Consider the following 14,065-nt stretch of genomic DNA (forward strand, 5'->3'; position numbering starts at 1 on the left):
TAAAAAATACTCAAGATACAATATTTCCAAGATTATCGCATAATATTTACAGACTGTTGTATGTTGTCATTATAGGGAGGTAAAACAGCATTACACTTGGCAGCTGGGAATAGATATTATGAGTTGAAGATAACACAATGGCTTGTTAACGAAAAAGGAATGGATCCCATGGATAAGACATTGCAGGTAACATTTTCCATTAGAAACGTAGTGCTATCCTTAATAGTGAATCACTTAAAAAGTGTTTTGAATTGCACTGTTCTTTAATTTTGATGTATTAAATGATTTTTTAAATGTGGTGTTGTATTCATTAATACTCAAAACACAATATTTTTCAGATTATCACATAATATTTACAGACTTTTATATGTTGTCATTAAAGGAAGGTAAAACAGCATTACATTTGGCAGCTGAGATTGGAAATTTGGAGTTGACACAATGGCTGATTAAAGAAAAAGGAATGGATCCCATGGTTAAAACATCTAAGGTAACATTCGATATTATATATTTACATTGTACTAAGTACTTTGTTTAATAGTGAACCACTTTAATACATAAGTGTTTTAAATAACATTGCATTTATTGATTTGTTAGAATTGTTCTTTTTGGTCTGCAGAATTTAGAAATAATAAATAAATGATAGGTACTAATAGTAGACTGTACATACATGTTGTACATGTTCATTTCCTCACTTAATTGCTCAAGAAAAAAGTATTTACTCCCAAATAATTAGAAACTTTCAATTTGTCTTGATAAAGAAAATTTATTATCCGATATGTAATTCTGTTTTTTAGTACATGTACCATGATTCAAAAGAAAATAGTGTGACTTTCCTTAAGATGAAAGCACAAGTCTGCCAATGGGAACATAATTTGACCATCACATTAAATTAAGTGGTGTCTCTAAGTATTAGATGTATTGTGTATTTTTTCTTATTTGACTGTATATTATACTTTATTATAATATTTCTGGGGTTCACTAAGTTTTGTTTTATCAATAAATGAGAGGCGGAATATTAAAAAAATATATGTCGTGCAAATGTTGGTTTTAACAGTTTTATAGGGTTAATACATCAAATAGAACATTATTTTTGTCTGTACAGGAAACTAGCTTTTTTCTGAAGTTTAGAACAGTTTTAATCAGATCTAAGATCATTTTAGAAACCATAGCACCTTGTTTTTTTCCAACATTTATTAATATCCAGTCAATTTCATACATTGATATTAGGTATGTAATACGTTGTGAGAGTATGAATACACTAATACGTCCTTCTGTCTATTTTTCTGTATGGATGTATAAATACACCACCACATCGATTTATTTGTTGGGGATGTATAAATACACCATCATTATTCGACGTCTGTTTGTCTGCAGGAAATTTAAAAACACGATACCACGTCATTTTGGCATAGGGATGAAAAAGGAAAATACCATGTACGTGTGTCTGTAGGGGATGTATAAATACACTATCACGTCTGTTTGTATGGGATGTTTAAATGCACTTCCATGTCTATTTGTATGTAGTAGATGTACTATAACAATAAATAAGGGGAGTATACTACAAAAGCGGAGGTTTTGTTCTGTAAATCTAATTAAATCCACTAACAATAACAATAACAAAACAATACTTAATTGTAAGTTAATAACACAGTTAGTAAATGAGTAATGCAACCATTGTTCCCTCAGACCCAATTATAGAAAAGCAGAAGCATTGTTGAAAAACCAAAAAATAACAAACATGTTAATGCCATACATAGATGCAGTGTATAAAAGTCATAAGTATACTGTTCAATTGCATGGCAGAAAATGAATGAAAGAAAGGAAAATCTATATATTAAACATTATGATCAACTGATTAATTTCAATAACTGTTGTTTTTGCCATATGATAAACAAAAAAAGAAACATCATCAAATGTCCGATCTTGTCAACGCCCTCATCATACAATTCTAGCTAGATTTGTATGACATTTATATCAAAGAATTATAAAATGTATATCCACATTATATTGGACGCGTTTTAAAACCAATGGCGATCAACTACTTCAAAATGATTTATATAAAATAAGATGTAGTATGACTGCCATTGAGACAACTCGTAATAAGATAAAATGGAATTAAGCACGTACAGCCTTCCAAAATGAGAGTACCTTATTCTGCATAGCAAGCTTTCAAAGACCACGACGTGACACATTAAAAAAAAAAAAAAACTCAAAAGAAAAAAAACTTTCGGCCTGATTCATGTACAAAACATTATGGTTGATGATTGGTGGTTGCTTAACGTCCAGTGGGAAATAGTTCATGCATGTTCAAGAGAAACAAAATTTAACAAAACAATACAATAGGTAGGTCCTGTAACGGAGGCCGTCCGGAATGATAGTCTTCCACTGGAAAAGGAGGGTATATTGGATAGGGACAGATATTTTGCCTTGCGATAGGCCACCTACGAATCCCTCAAAAAGTTGTTGCAAGGGTTCTTAACCTGAAGAGAGCGTAGCACTCTTTCTACACGAAGCATTAGATTTAAAATGCCCATTCTGACCGGACGCGGCTGCGTACATGTACATCCCACACCCCACTATGGCAAGGGTTTTACTGCCAGTCGGAAAAAGACCAAGAGTAACAATATTTATATTCCCCAGTCACCCTTAGGGGTAACAAAACAATACACGAAAATCGAACATGATATGCAGTAGGAAACGACAATCACTGAATTACCAACTCCCGACTTGGGATTCGCACATACATAATGTGTCGGTGTTACACATGTAGACGGGCGCCCAACCCTCCCATAACATGGGACAGTGGTGCGAAATCACGAAAATAAACTGTCTCATTGGCACTCATACCACATCTTATATCTATAAAACAATAAACGAAAAAACAAATAGGATAAACAGCAACACATGACAAACAATCAATAACAGGCTCCTGACAGACTTGGGACTGTACCATATAGAATGTAGCGAGGGTTAACATGTGTGTGGGCACCAAACCCGGTCCTCTCCCTAACCTGGAACAGTGGTGTAAGAGATCAATATACATGTAAGAAAAAACGATAAACAGTACATATCTGAAAGTATTCATAGTTATTGAAAACTAGTTCATAACCAATAAAATCTAAATTAGGTGTCTAAGACTGTCATACAAGTGAGATATAAAACCAGGTTTAATCCACAATTTTCTACATAAGGAAATGCCTGTACCAAATCAGGAATATGACAGTTGTTTTCCATTCATTTGATGTGTTTGAGCTTTTGATTTTGCCATTTGATAAGGGACTTTCCGATTTGAATTTCCCTTGGAGTTCGGTATTATTGTTATTTTACTTTTTTTATAACAAGTAGTACTCATCAAATGAATTAAGATTTTAAGACGAAATCTAGGGCCAAAGAAAGAGAACACGATCGTTTGCAATGGCAAAATAGGTATCGATAGAACATGTAGAATGTAGGACCGTGAAGGTTCACAGCTGTATAGCAAAAATAATTAATTATGTTTGGATTTATTGATAACAAAATCAATAATGATACCGATAAAAAAAATAGTCAAAGATCTAATTACAGTTTAAAGTTTCAAAAGTTACTGATACGTTATTTGATAAAAGTTAAGGCACTAAATAAACGTACTGAAACATAAGTTGAAGAGCACTTACTGGATGCCGAAATAATTGAATAATCATATTTAACGGGTTTTTTTTGTGTATAGTTTACGTTACCAATACATAGAAGGGACCTTCAAATGTTCAGAATGGCATAAAACTGAGATGTGGGAATGATGTAATTGTTAACTCTTATCCTCTATAGAGCGCACTGACCTAAATGCAGAAACAAATATAATTTCTTTCGTAAGAACGTCCATGAAGTATTAACGTCATACCACCATCACATTTATGGCTGCGTTGTCCGTCGATACGAACACAAACCACTTTGCAACTACTAAACGTTTGTTTCTTATCATAGAAATAGGCGTAGTATGTCCGTTTATATTTACATCCCTTCATTTTTCGTTTTTAGAAATCAAAACCGAAGATCAAAAAAAAAAAAAAAATGAAAGTGTTTTAATTTTGTTTTTGATATCTTAAAAAAACCGGAAGTGTTTTCGTTTTCGATATTGATTAAACAAAAACGAAAAACGAAAAACGACTATTGGATTCAATTTCTTTATTAAGTTTGACTATTCGTCATTTAATAACAGAACTGCTTCTTACTAGTGTTTTATATTCTGACTATTTGTCAAGTATAAACAGAACTTTTAATTAAGGATGTTCGCTCCTCTTGTTTTTAAATTTTTGCCAGATATTCGGAATCCTCTGGTTTTTTCCATGTAGTGCCATTAAAAATTTTGCCCACTAACCCCTACTTTTCTTTCCATAATTTGATTACTACATACAGTTTAAAAATGTCATCTTTGAAAATATTATAAAATCCTTGTTATTTTTTCATCGTTTTTGAAAGAAAAAAGGTGTCAATGTTAAATGTATGAAAAATCTAGAGAGAAATATTTCCCGCCAAATTTTCAATGGCTTATATCTCGAAAACAAGCACACGGACCCTTCAATTTAACTGCTTATTTAGTTTCATTATTTATATACTATCAATTTATAACAGTCTTTTAAAAAGCTTACATAGTAGCGAACATCCTTAACAGTGTTTTCATTTGAAATATCAAATGTATTAACACTGTATAATACTAGGAAGATTGTAATATTATGTTTGTTTGATGACTATATCGCATTAACAAGAGTTACTGATAAAAAAACTAGTATAGCCCTTTCCAGAAACTCATTTCTGGAACTACGAATTTTAATAATTTGAAGTTGGTTATCTCCCTTTTTCCGAAGTAGAACTGCTTCGCTGCAATGAAGTTCAATGAAGAGACAACGATCAGGGGTTTTAGTTCCTTTAGATTTAAAGACAATCTTTGATGTTTACAAATATTAAAATTAATTATGTTATTTTGTCTTCAAACATACTTGTAATCAAACCGGATAATGTTTGTAAATTTAAGTAACACATTGTTTTCTTTTTTTTATTTTCACCGTTACTCAGCACAACAGCAAACCAGCATTTGTACCTTCTATACTTATCAACAAGGGAAATAATTATTATTTGATAGCAATTGTAAAATCACATTTAAGCTTTTGGGAGTGAGATTCTAGAAATTCCCATACAGAACGCAGATTAGTTATGTTAGATTCGGATATAAAGTAGATATTACTCAAATAATCAGGACGATAATATGTTATATGTTATTTAGATCAATTCCAAAACAACTCCACAAGTTCACGCTCCAATACCATCTTATGGGTCAAGAGGTAAAAAGAAAATAAGTTTTCATGCTCTAGCAAATTATTGTAACTCCAGTCTACTTGATTGATATAAAAAAAAAATAAAGAGAGAAGGTATATGACAATGAGATATTAATCTATCAGAGAATTGGGTCGTTATTAGCAACTACAGGTCTCCAAACTAGAAAGGTCTAATCATGGTAGCTAAGAACATATTTCTGTTATAGGGGTGAGGAATCCGAATTCATTTGTGATATTCAACAATTCAACAAATGAGATGAAACGGGCATTAGACCAAGGGCCATACCCTTTTACACAATTCACAAACCTTTTTGTGCATTTGTCATGTCGTTCAATGCAAAATAATTATCTAAGATACCTATGGCGATCTCCATTGATAAACGAGCTCCTTTGATAACCTTTTTGTCTATATTTTAGATCCTTTTTGGTATGATCCGCTCTTCAACATTTGGATTAGATTTGGGATTTTCAAATGTTTTGGATTCGAGCATTACTGAAAAGATATTATTTGTCGAAATTCACATCTGGTGCATTAAAAGTGGCCCATTTATGTTATTATTGTTCCCTGAACTTATTAACCCTTTGTAGGTCTTTAAGGTTAATCGGGTATGACGTATAAGACACACCCCTTAGAATCAGGGAGTCAAAAATAGGATAAAAAAACATGCCAGAAAAATACCATCACTGACAGTTTCAAAGAATATAAGTGCATTGGATTGATCTCAAGTTAAGAACCAGACGAAAACAGTTTTGAAATTCAAACCAAAACGAAGGCTAAAAACGGCTGCAATGAGAATTGATATACAAAAGAAGTTGACCTTTTACTCAATCAAATGGATGGCCGTTATTGCCTTTTGCCTTTAAATTGATTTCGTTTTATTTGGCCTTCGTCTACAATAGAGAGGAATAAAAGAGATGATGAATAGTAATTAGCTTACCTTATGATATCGAGGTTCAACTTTATTGTTGTAGGCATATTTTATATAAAAAAAAGAAGATGTGATATAATTGCCAATGAGATAACCCTCCACCAGAGACCATATGACATAGAAAGTTAACACCTATAGGTCACCGTACGGCCTTCAACAATGAACAAAACTCATACCGCACAGTAATCTATATTAGGCCTCAAAATTACAAATGTAAAACCTGATTTATGTACAAAACAATAAAGGAAAAACAAATATAATATCCAGAAACAAACAACAACCACTGAATTATAGGCTCCTGACTGTTAAATCTTTCCAACGTACCATCTTCAAGTGTCTATCTATTTTTCTTAAACGTTTGTTTATGGTTGATTAATTTGCATGTGGTCCTAAATATGCATGACATATTTGCGACTGAACGTTTCGGGAGAAATCAATCATTCAGCTTCATTTAGTGACATATATAGTTTTTATTCTTAAGTGTTCTATTGACTCAAAACGATTTTCTATTTTACATTAAATTTTATAATTTTTTGAGCGAGAGTTTGAGTTTGGTCACATTTGAATTTGATTTTACATGGAGAGGTTAAAAGATCATTCTTTAAGAATATTTTTTTTGTAAATTAAAATCAATTCGCGTTGAACTATGAAATTAAATTTTTCATATGGTTACATAACATTGAGATATATATAACATTCAACTCTGTTTCGGATTTTCAATGGTACCAATTATAAAATACTAATGTGACAGTGTTAAATAGAGTCCAACGGCAGAAAATGGGACTGTTTTTTTCTCAGGTGATTGAAGCCAAGTAACGGGATCTTACGTACTCTTTTGAAATATACATATTGATACTGTACTGTCATCGACGCCCGTATATTGACCTCAATATCTGTTAATAGTGCTGTCGGATTATCGTCATGGAGGGGCAATGACTCCTTAACCGAAGATAATTACGAACGCAGTCGTGTTTCTTGTGTAGGTTATTGTACTAGTATTTGCTGTTTCAAGATTATCTGTATCTATTCGAGTTTTCACAAAGGCAAAAACGGGTAAAAGTTTGCTTAAAGGACAATAATTTCAATAAGAAATCAACTGACGATTTTGGTCATTTTACTCATTTGTAGATCTGGTGTTGCTGACTGTTCTTTTATGTTTAAAGTGTCTCTCTATCTCCGTTTGCCTTGACCGAAAACGCAACAAATGGATAAAAATCATCATTGAAAGCGACTTACAATTTCAACCATGTTACTTATTTGTAGATCTGTTTGACAATTTCAGAAATGTCGAAAACAGTGTTTTTCGGAATTTGTCATTTATAAACTTGAAAAAAGAGATAAAACTATGGCTTCCATTCAATTTCTAAATCAAAGAATTTTCTATTTATTATTCAATGTATAAAATGTGTATACATCAAAAATTCTCTATAAAGGTTTATTTTAGAAGGTGTGCTCGTTAAAGGCATTTGTTAAGAACCGGGCGAGGATCGAATCCGAGACCTCCCGCAATCGGGCAGTGGTGTGACTTCTTCTGAGGCAACGAAGCAACCGCTTCACTAAATGTTTGACCATTAAATAAAGAGAGATAACGAAAAAATGTATACCGTTTATTTTATATAGTATAGAGTTCAGAGTGACCACGGTTCCAAACGTTGACTCCTTTACCCTTTATACACTCATTCCTCATCACTAACTTAAAAACATATAGTAAAACTTTCTTTCAAAAAATGAACAAGGTAGAGACAACTAGCTTAAGGAACAGACTAAGTTATACCTTGTTAAAACATTGAATCAAACAAGAGGTCATAACTGTAAAACTCATACCAAGTTTGATTTCTTCTTGACAACGAACTGGTTACTTTAGGTGGATATAGTTTTCAACAGACACTTGGCATTCCTATGGGAAACCCTGTGGATCTGCTGACATGTACCTTGATGAATATAAGCAAGACTTCGTAGTTCATCCAGTTATTATAATCCATGCATTTTTTCAAAAGCCCCTTAACGTATAAAGTTAAAAAGACATTAATATCACCAAATCTTTACAAAAGCATTTAAGAGGAGTTCTAACATATACTTGTGTCAGTTATTTTTTTTCATCAGGAATTCATCTGTAATTGAATTCTGAGAATTTAACCTAAGTTTCATTGAAATGTATGAATTTAATGAATTTAAAATCTTATTATTTCATGATGAAATTTCACAAATATGGATTCGTCATAAACAGGATCTTTGTGCCAGTGTGTGACCAATCAAGAGTAATCCATGGTCACCTTAACTTCCCCCCTAGGGTGAGAGTTGTTCATTTAGCGTTGCAGGATATACAAATATGTACTCTATACAAGACCTTGTTCAACAGTATAATCCATGCTTAAAAGGGTCGTCTGTTTGGTTGACCGGGATGTATAAATACACAGTCACGTCCAGTCGGAATGGGGTGTTCAATTAAATTTAGAGAAAGTGCAATCATTAGCTCTACACGTTACAGATCCTATGAAACAGGGATTCATAGGGGGACTATATTGCAAGACAACATGTCTGCCCCCATTTAACATGCTCTCATTTTGCAGTTGCAGATAAATTCGTGCTGTTATTCTGGTCGACCCACTCTACATATCTATTGGGTTATTTTGTTTAATTGTCATGAATATGTATGCCGTTTTTATCATTTGATGACAGACAACAACACATAACTAATCAAACCTGTTAAAGCAGTTGTAAATTCCGTTTACCGTCCACCCCCTATTGGTATTGTGGTCTTGAAACCATGTTGAGGCGTTGACCGCCAAGGTTCATATCGTTTACCTCACTAAAAATAAAGGTTATGTTACTGTCGATGCGAGCACGCTACCAAAAAACCAAAGAGGCAGTTGTGATTATGGAAGACATATACATGCACATGTATATACAAAATGTCAAGCTCGAAACCGCCTCATATCTGGAGTTAAATAAGCATTATTTACCATCAAAGATATGCCGAAAGACACAAGAATATTTTGTGCGTTTGAAAATGTCCTCTGCATTTTAATAAAAATAGGAGGAAACAAAATCAGTTAAGTGTAAGCACTCCAATATTGATATTATGACTTATATTTTATGTTATTTTTAAATATTTCTTTGCAAAACACTACATGGCTAAACACTACTATATATCTTGTTTGCCCCCAACACGTCGGAGGGGCATTAAGTGTTACCCTTGTCCGTCTGTACGTCCGTACGTCCCAAAATTAGTTTTCACTCTCTAACTTAAGTGTCCATCAACCAAATATTATGAAACTTATTCAAAATGCTGATTATCACCAAACACAGATCAAGTTTGAATATGGGAGGTTAGCAAAATTGCAGTTTCCGCAATCTAACTTTACTTTGCCTCAACCAAAGGTCATGAAACATATACACCATGCTTATTACTACCAATCACAGATCAAGTTTAAATAAGGTAGCGTCACGTTTACCATTCTCGAGATATGTTCTTTATAAATTGAAAAAAAATGCTGAATTTATCGTATATTTACAAGCGGGGGCATATGTGTCCCATTGATCACGAATATGTTACATTTAGGCTGTTTAAATACGAGTGTATGCATTGAATATACAGGCCTTGTTATATACGAATAAAAAACAACATTTATCAAACAATTGGCCAGGACAGATCACACTGTTATCATTTCTTTTATTTACATGTCACGAACTCTATGACAATTTATCTAAATAAACTGAAGAACCTTGTATATCTGGGTGGTTGATAAAACGTTGTATAACAAGCTGAATTGTCGAAAGAGATTTACTCACTGTTTGCTTATAGTCTGCAACTCTTTTCACAGAAAATCTAACTAGAAAAAATACTCGAACGTCATGAACATTTCAATATAACTAACAATCCATTTTAGTCGTAAGATTTGTAATGAATAGCCCTAGGCCCGTATGCATAAAACATCTTAACGTAAGTGTTCGTTAAACTTAAATTTCACTAAGAATTTCCTTAGTTAAGTAAAATTCTTAAGACGTATGCATAGAATTATTTAATTCATTACTTAACTAAGGAATACTTAAATCGGAATCATTCTCTAATTACCGTATGATATATGTTAGCTCATCGCATGTACTTATCCGTGCAAAAGTTTGTTTTGATTAGTAGACATTTGCGGAAACTGTGATACACCTACGATTAGGATAACAATTACACTTACAAGTAACATTCAAATCTTGGGTCGTCTCAAAGTGTAATTATAAACCGTCGTTCCAAAACAAAGTATAACTCCTATAAAGATGTTCTATAGTTGAACAAAGGGTTTTTTTTTAAAGAAATATATGTAGTAATGTGTACACATCAATTAGTGTGCAAGGTGTTATCCAGGTTGAACATGCTATAAATGAACGGAGTATAATAGAATGGACAAACACCAATTAAAATTTTTTACACGAGACATGAAAAAAACAATTCGCAATTGTCGTCGGATAGGTTGAGACAGTTAGAAATTAATTTCAGCAAGACTAGTGTTAAGGATGTACACCTCTGAGGAGCCAAAAAAGTCTAGAATTAAACCTTTTTTTCTTAACCTGATTTTTTTGGGGTTTATATGACTGTAAGAAAGTAATTGATGAAGAAAACATCATATGGTGGTGCACTTCTTTTTTTGCTACAGCCATTTGAAAGTACTCAATTTTCATGATTTTCCCATTTTTCATCATTTTTTACCCATTTTTGGACTATTATCATGACAAAAAACCCACAGTTCCACAATTAAACTTTTTTTTCATACTTTCACAAAAAATGAAGTAGACCAACCTGAATAAATTTAATTTAAAAAAAATATAGGTTGGTGTTAATATTAGAAATTTTTATAAAATTTTGTTTGCTTTTTCATGTCAAATTGACCTTGCTGTCAATTTTGTAATTTTGGGCTTTTTCTCTTTGTTTTAGAACAAAAAGCATATTATTTCAACTTCTTTGTTATAAATGATTGAAAAAATACAGATCTAAGAACTTTGAACAGATTGAGTTGATATGGTATGTACATATTTTTGGTAAAATAATTTTTTGTACTCTTCACCCATTTTGTACCAAGTCAGGAATATGACAGTTGTTATCCATTCGTTTGATGTGTTTGAGCTATTGATCTTGCCATTTGATTACGGACTTTCCGTTTTGAATTTTCCTCGGAGTTTGGTATTTTTGTTATTTTACATGTTTCTCAACATTTTGGCTGATGAGACTGACCGGATTGGTTCTGAAATTTGAAAATTTCATTACTCAAAAACTACGCATTGTAAGTACACACTTTTTGACAGAGTTTAGTTTGATTATCATATTTTTTAAATTCATTAATAATTTCCACTTGTATCACATGCTTTGGAAATAATTCCCGAACGAGATTTCAACGAGACTGAAACATCAGAAGAATACATCCTTAAGAAAGGACGACCAACCAAGGAGCATGTTGACAATATTTAATGTTTAATCTAAGCCATACAATTTCCTTTTTTTTTTTGTTAAAGAGAATGAGGTGGTACAGCGGGTGGGTCCTCACCAAGGAGCATGTTGACAATATTTATTGTTTAATCTAAGACATACACTTTCCATTTTTTTAAAGAGAATGATGTGGTACAGCGGGTGGGTCCTTAAGAACTATTTGTTCTTCATGGCATTATAAATACTTGCCGTTCGGTATTTTTTACTATCTTTTTTTTTCTGAATTGGGCAAACACTTTTGTCAACATTTAGGGTATGATAAAAAGTCAAAAATATACGAAAAAACACAACACCGTTAACAAGGAACATCTTTGTATCCAATATATAAAATAAACTATTCTTCAGACTCTGTTGGAATGCCGGTTAAATAGGTGTTCTAAAATAGTTGGAATTTTACCAGCTATCGTTTCAAATAAAACCAGACAAAAACCGGATCTGGACCTGCGTCGCTGAATGTAATTGATTGAATGTATACTGAAGACTAATTGATAATTCCCTTTCAATAAAGGCGAGAAAAATTTGACGAGAATTTTCGTTATACAATGAGTGTTGTAAAATTTCAAACTATCAGAAAACAGGAAGTGGCTGCATGGCTGATGTTAAAATTGCTTGCACGCTACAACTCATCATTATGAAGCTGCAGACCAAATATAAAATCATTCCCTTCAATACAAGCCAAGAAAACTTTGACGAAAGTTTTCTAGACAAGGTCTTTAGGACAGATGGACGGACTGACGGACGGACGGACAGAGTCGAGCGATTACTAGACCTGCTATCGCCTTCAGCGACGCAGGTAAAAATTACTACCGGGTTCTGTGTTGTTTGTTTTTCTGCAATGTTTATAGAGATCTTTGGAATCATTTGAATATGGACGTTTTCTTTCACGGTGTCGATAATTCTCTCCCGTGAACATGGGTGGGTCTAGTCTGCTCGAATGATGAGCTGTAATTCATGATCCGAGACCGGTACAATTTTCTTGAAATTATCCTAAAGAATGCACTTATGACAGTCACACAAAGTTTATCCGCAAAATTAATCCAGTGATTAAAATAGATTATTAAAAAAGGTGCAAAGGTATATCAGGCGAGAAGAAATTGCTAAAAAAAATCACACACTATTTAATTCGGTTAGGGATCAGTTGCGGATATATAAGTGTAAATGTGAAAACGAAGGACATTAATAGTTCAAAAGCATTGCGCTGCGGCGGGTTTATTGATTATTTTGTGTAAATTGCTTTTGCATTTCCCCGTGATTATCAAGTGCACCGGTTGTAAAGTACATACTTCAGGATTTTTTTTCTGATTTTGCTATACTAAATTAAGGTAAGACACAATTTTGAAACTATAACTGGGCGACAAAATATATCCAAACAGACATCCAGTATTGACACCTTTAAAACCCAAGAATATGTACAGAGCAGAAAATCAAATAGACTAATCATACACTATAAATTAAAGGTTGAACACGCCATCGGAGAATTAAAAAAATACAAAGTTACGGAATTTTTAGGTAATAGCCAATACAGATTCAAATCTGTTTTGACCATTTGCGTTTAATTAGTCTGTCGTCGAACAGAAATTCATTTGGTTTTACTATGTATCTCTATTGTTATTTTTCTTATATTTTGAGATGACCCCTTGTTTTTCGTCAACTGTAATCGTAAGTCTAAGTGTAATCCTATGTATAGACCTAGTTTCCGCAAATATCTATGTGTCGGTTAGTGTATGGAAAGGTACATACTATGAAATTTAGAGTGAGGGGCTTGCCCCGAGCTCTTAATTTCATAGTATATACCTTTCCATACATTATCCAATTTAGCACATATTTACAACTTGAGTAATCCTGTAATTAGTCTATTGATATGTTTTGGCTGACTAGGTGTAGCTCATGCACGTAGTTTTGTTAAATCTACTCACTAGTATCATTGTAAAATATGTGATTTCAAAAGGCCATTGGCTCCAGAATGAAAAGATTGTAGCTGCTGGTGCAGAGGCGGATTTAGGAGGGCCCCAGGGGGCCAGGGCCCCCCTTTTGTGGGAATATTTGGTTGATTATATAGGGAATCACTGAAGCATGACTGGTGCGCGCCCCCTCTTAGGCAGTCAGTGGGCCCCCTCTTATGAAAATTTCTAGATCCGCCACTGTGGTGTAAGTATGTTTATTGATATAAAGCGGTGTTTTACTATACATGTACTTCTTTACAAGGTAAGATGACAAAATAAATTGACCAAAAGCAGGCAATAATTAAATTGCAGTGGAAGCTTTACATTCTTGAAAACATTTTTCAATTTCACATAAAAACTAAAACTACAATAAGTTTTAAAACATATAGATAGTTTGCAGTGGCGGATCCA

At 33.1% G+C, this 14,065-nt stretch overlaps 1 protein-coding gene across 8 annotated transcripts in view; it reads left to right on the plus strand.

Moving 5' to 3' along the window:
* LOC127701418 (uncharacterized) overlaps positions 1-14,065 on the plus strand; it is a 305,234-nt gene that overhangs the window by 147,741 nt on the left and 143,428 nt on the right. For 4 of the 8 annotated variants that reach the window (XM_052205280.1, XM_052205283.1, XM_052205281.1 and 1 more), the window contains one exon: positions 383-487. The exons of 2 other annotated variants lie outside the window; for them this stretch is intronic. In XM_052205280.1, coding sequence (XP_052061240.1) covers positions 383-487 — 105 coding nt within the window. Of the gene's footprint in view, positions 1-75; positions 187-382; positions 488-14,065 lie in introns of all 8 variants that reach the window. 2 more of the 8 variants (XM_052205279.1, XM_052205284.1) reach the window with 1 other exon arrangement.

This window comes from Mytilus californianus, unplaced genomic scaffold (assembly GCF_021869535.1).
Source record: "Mytilus californianus isolate M0D057914Y unplaced genomic scaffold, xbMytCali1.0.p SCAF_5, whole genome shotgun sequence".
NCBI lineage: Eukaryota > Metazoa > Mollusca > Bivalvia > Mytilida > Mytilidae > Mytilus > Mytilus californianus.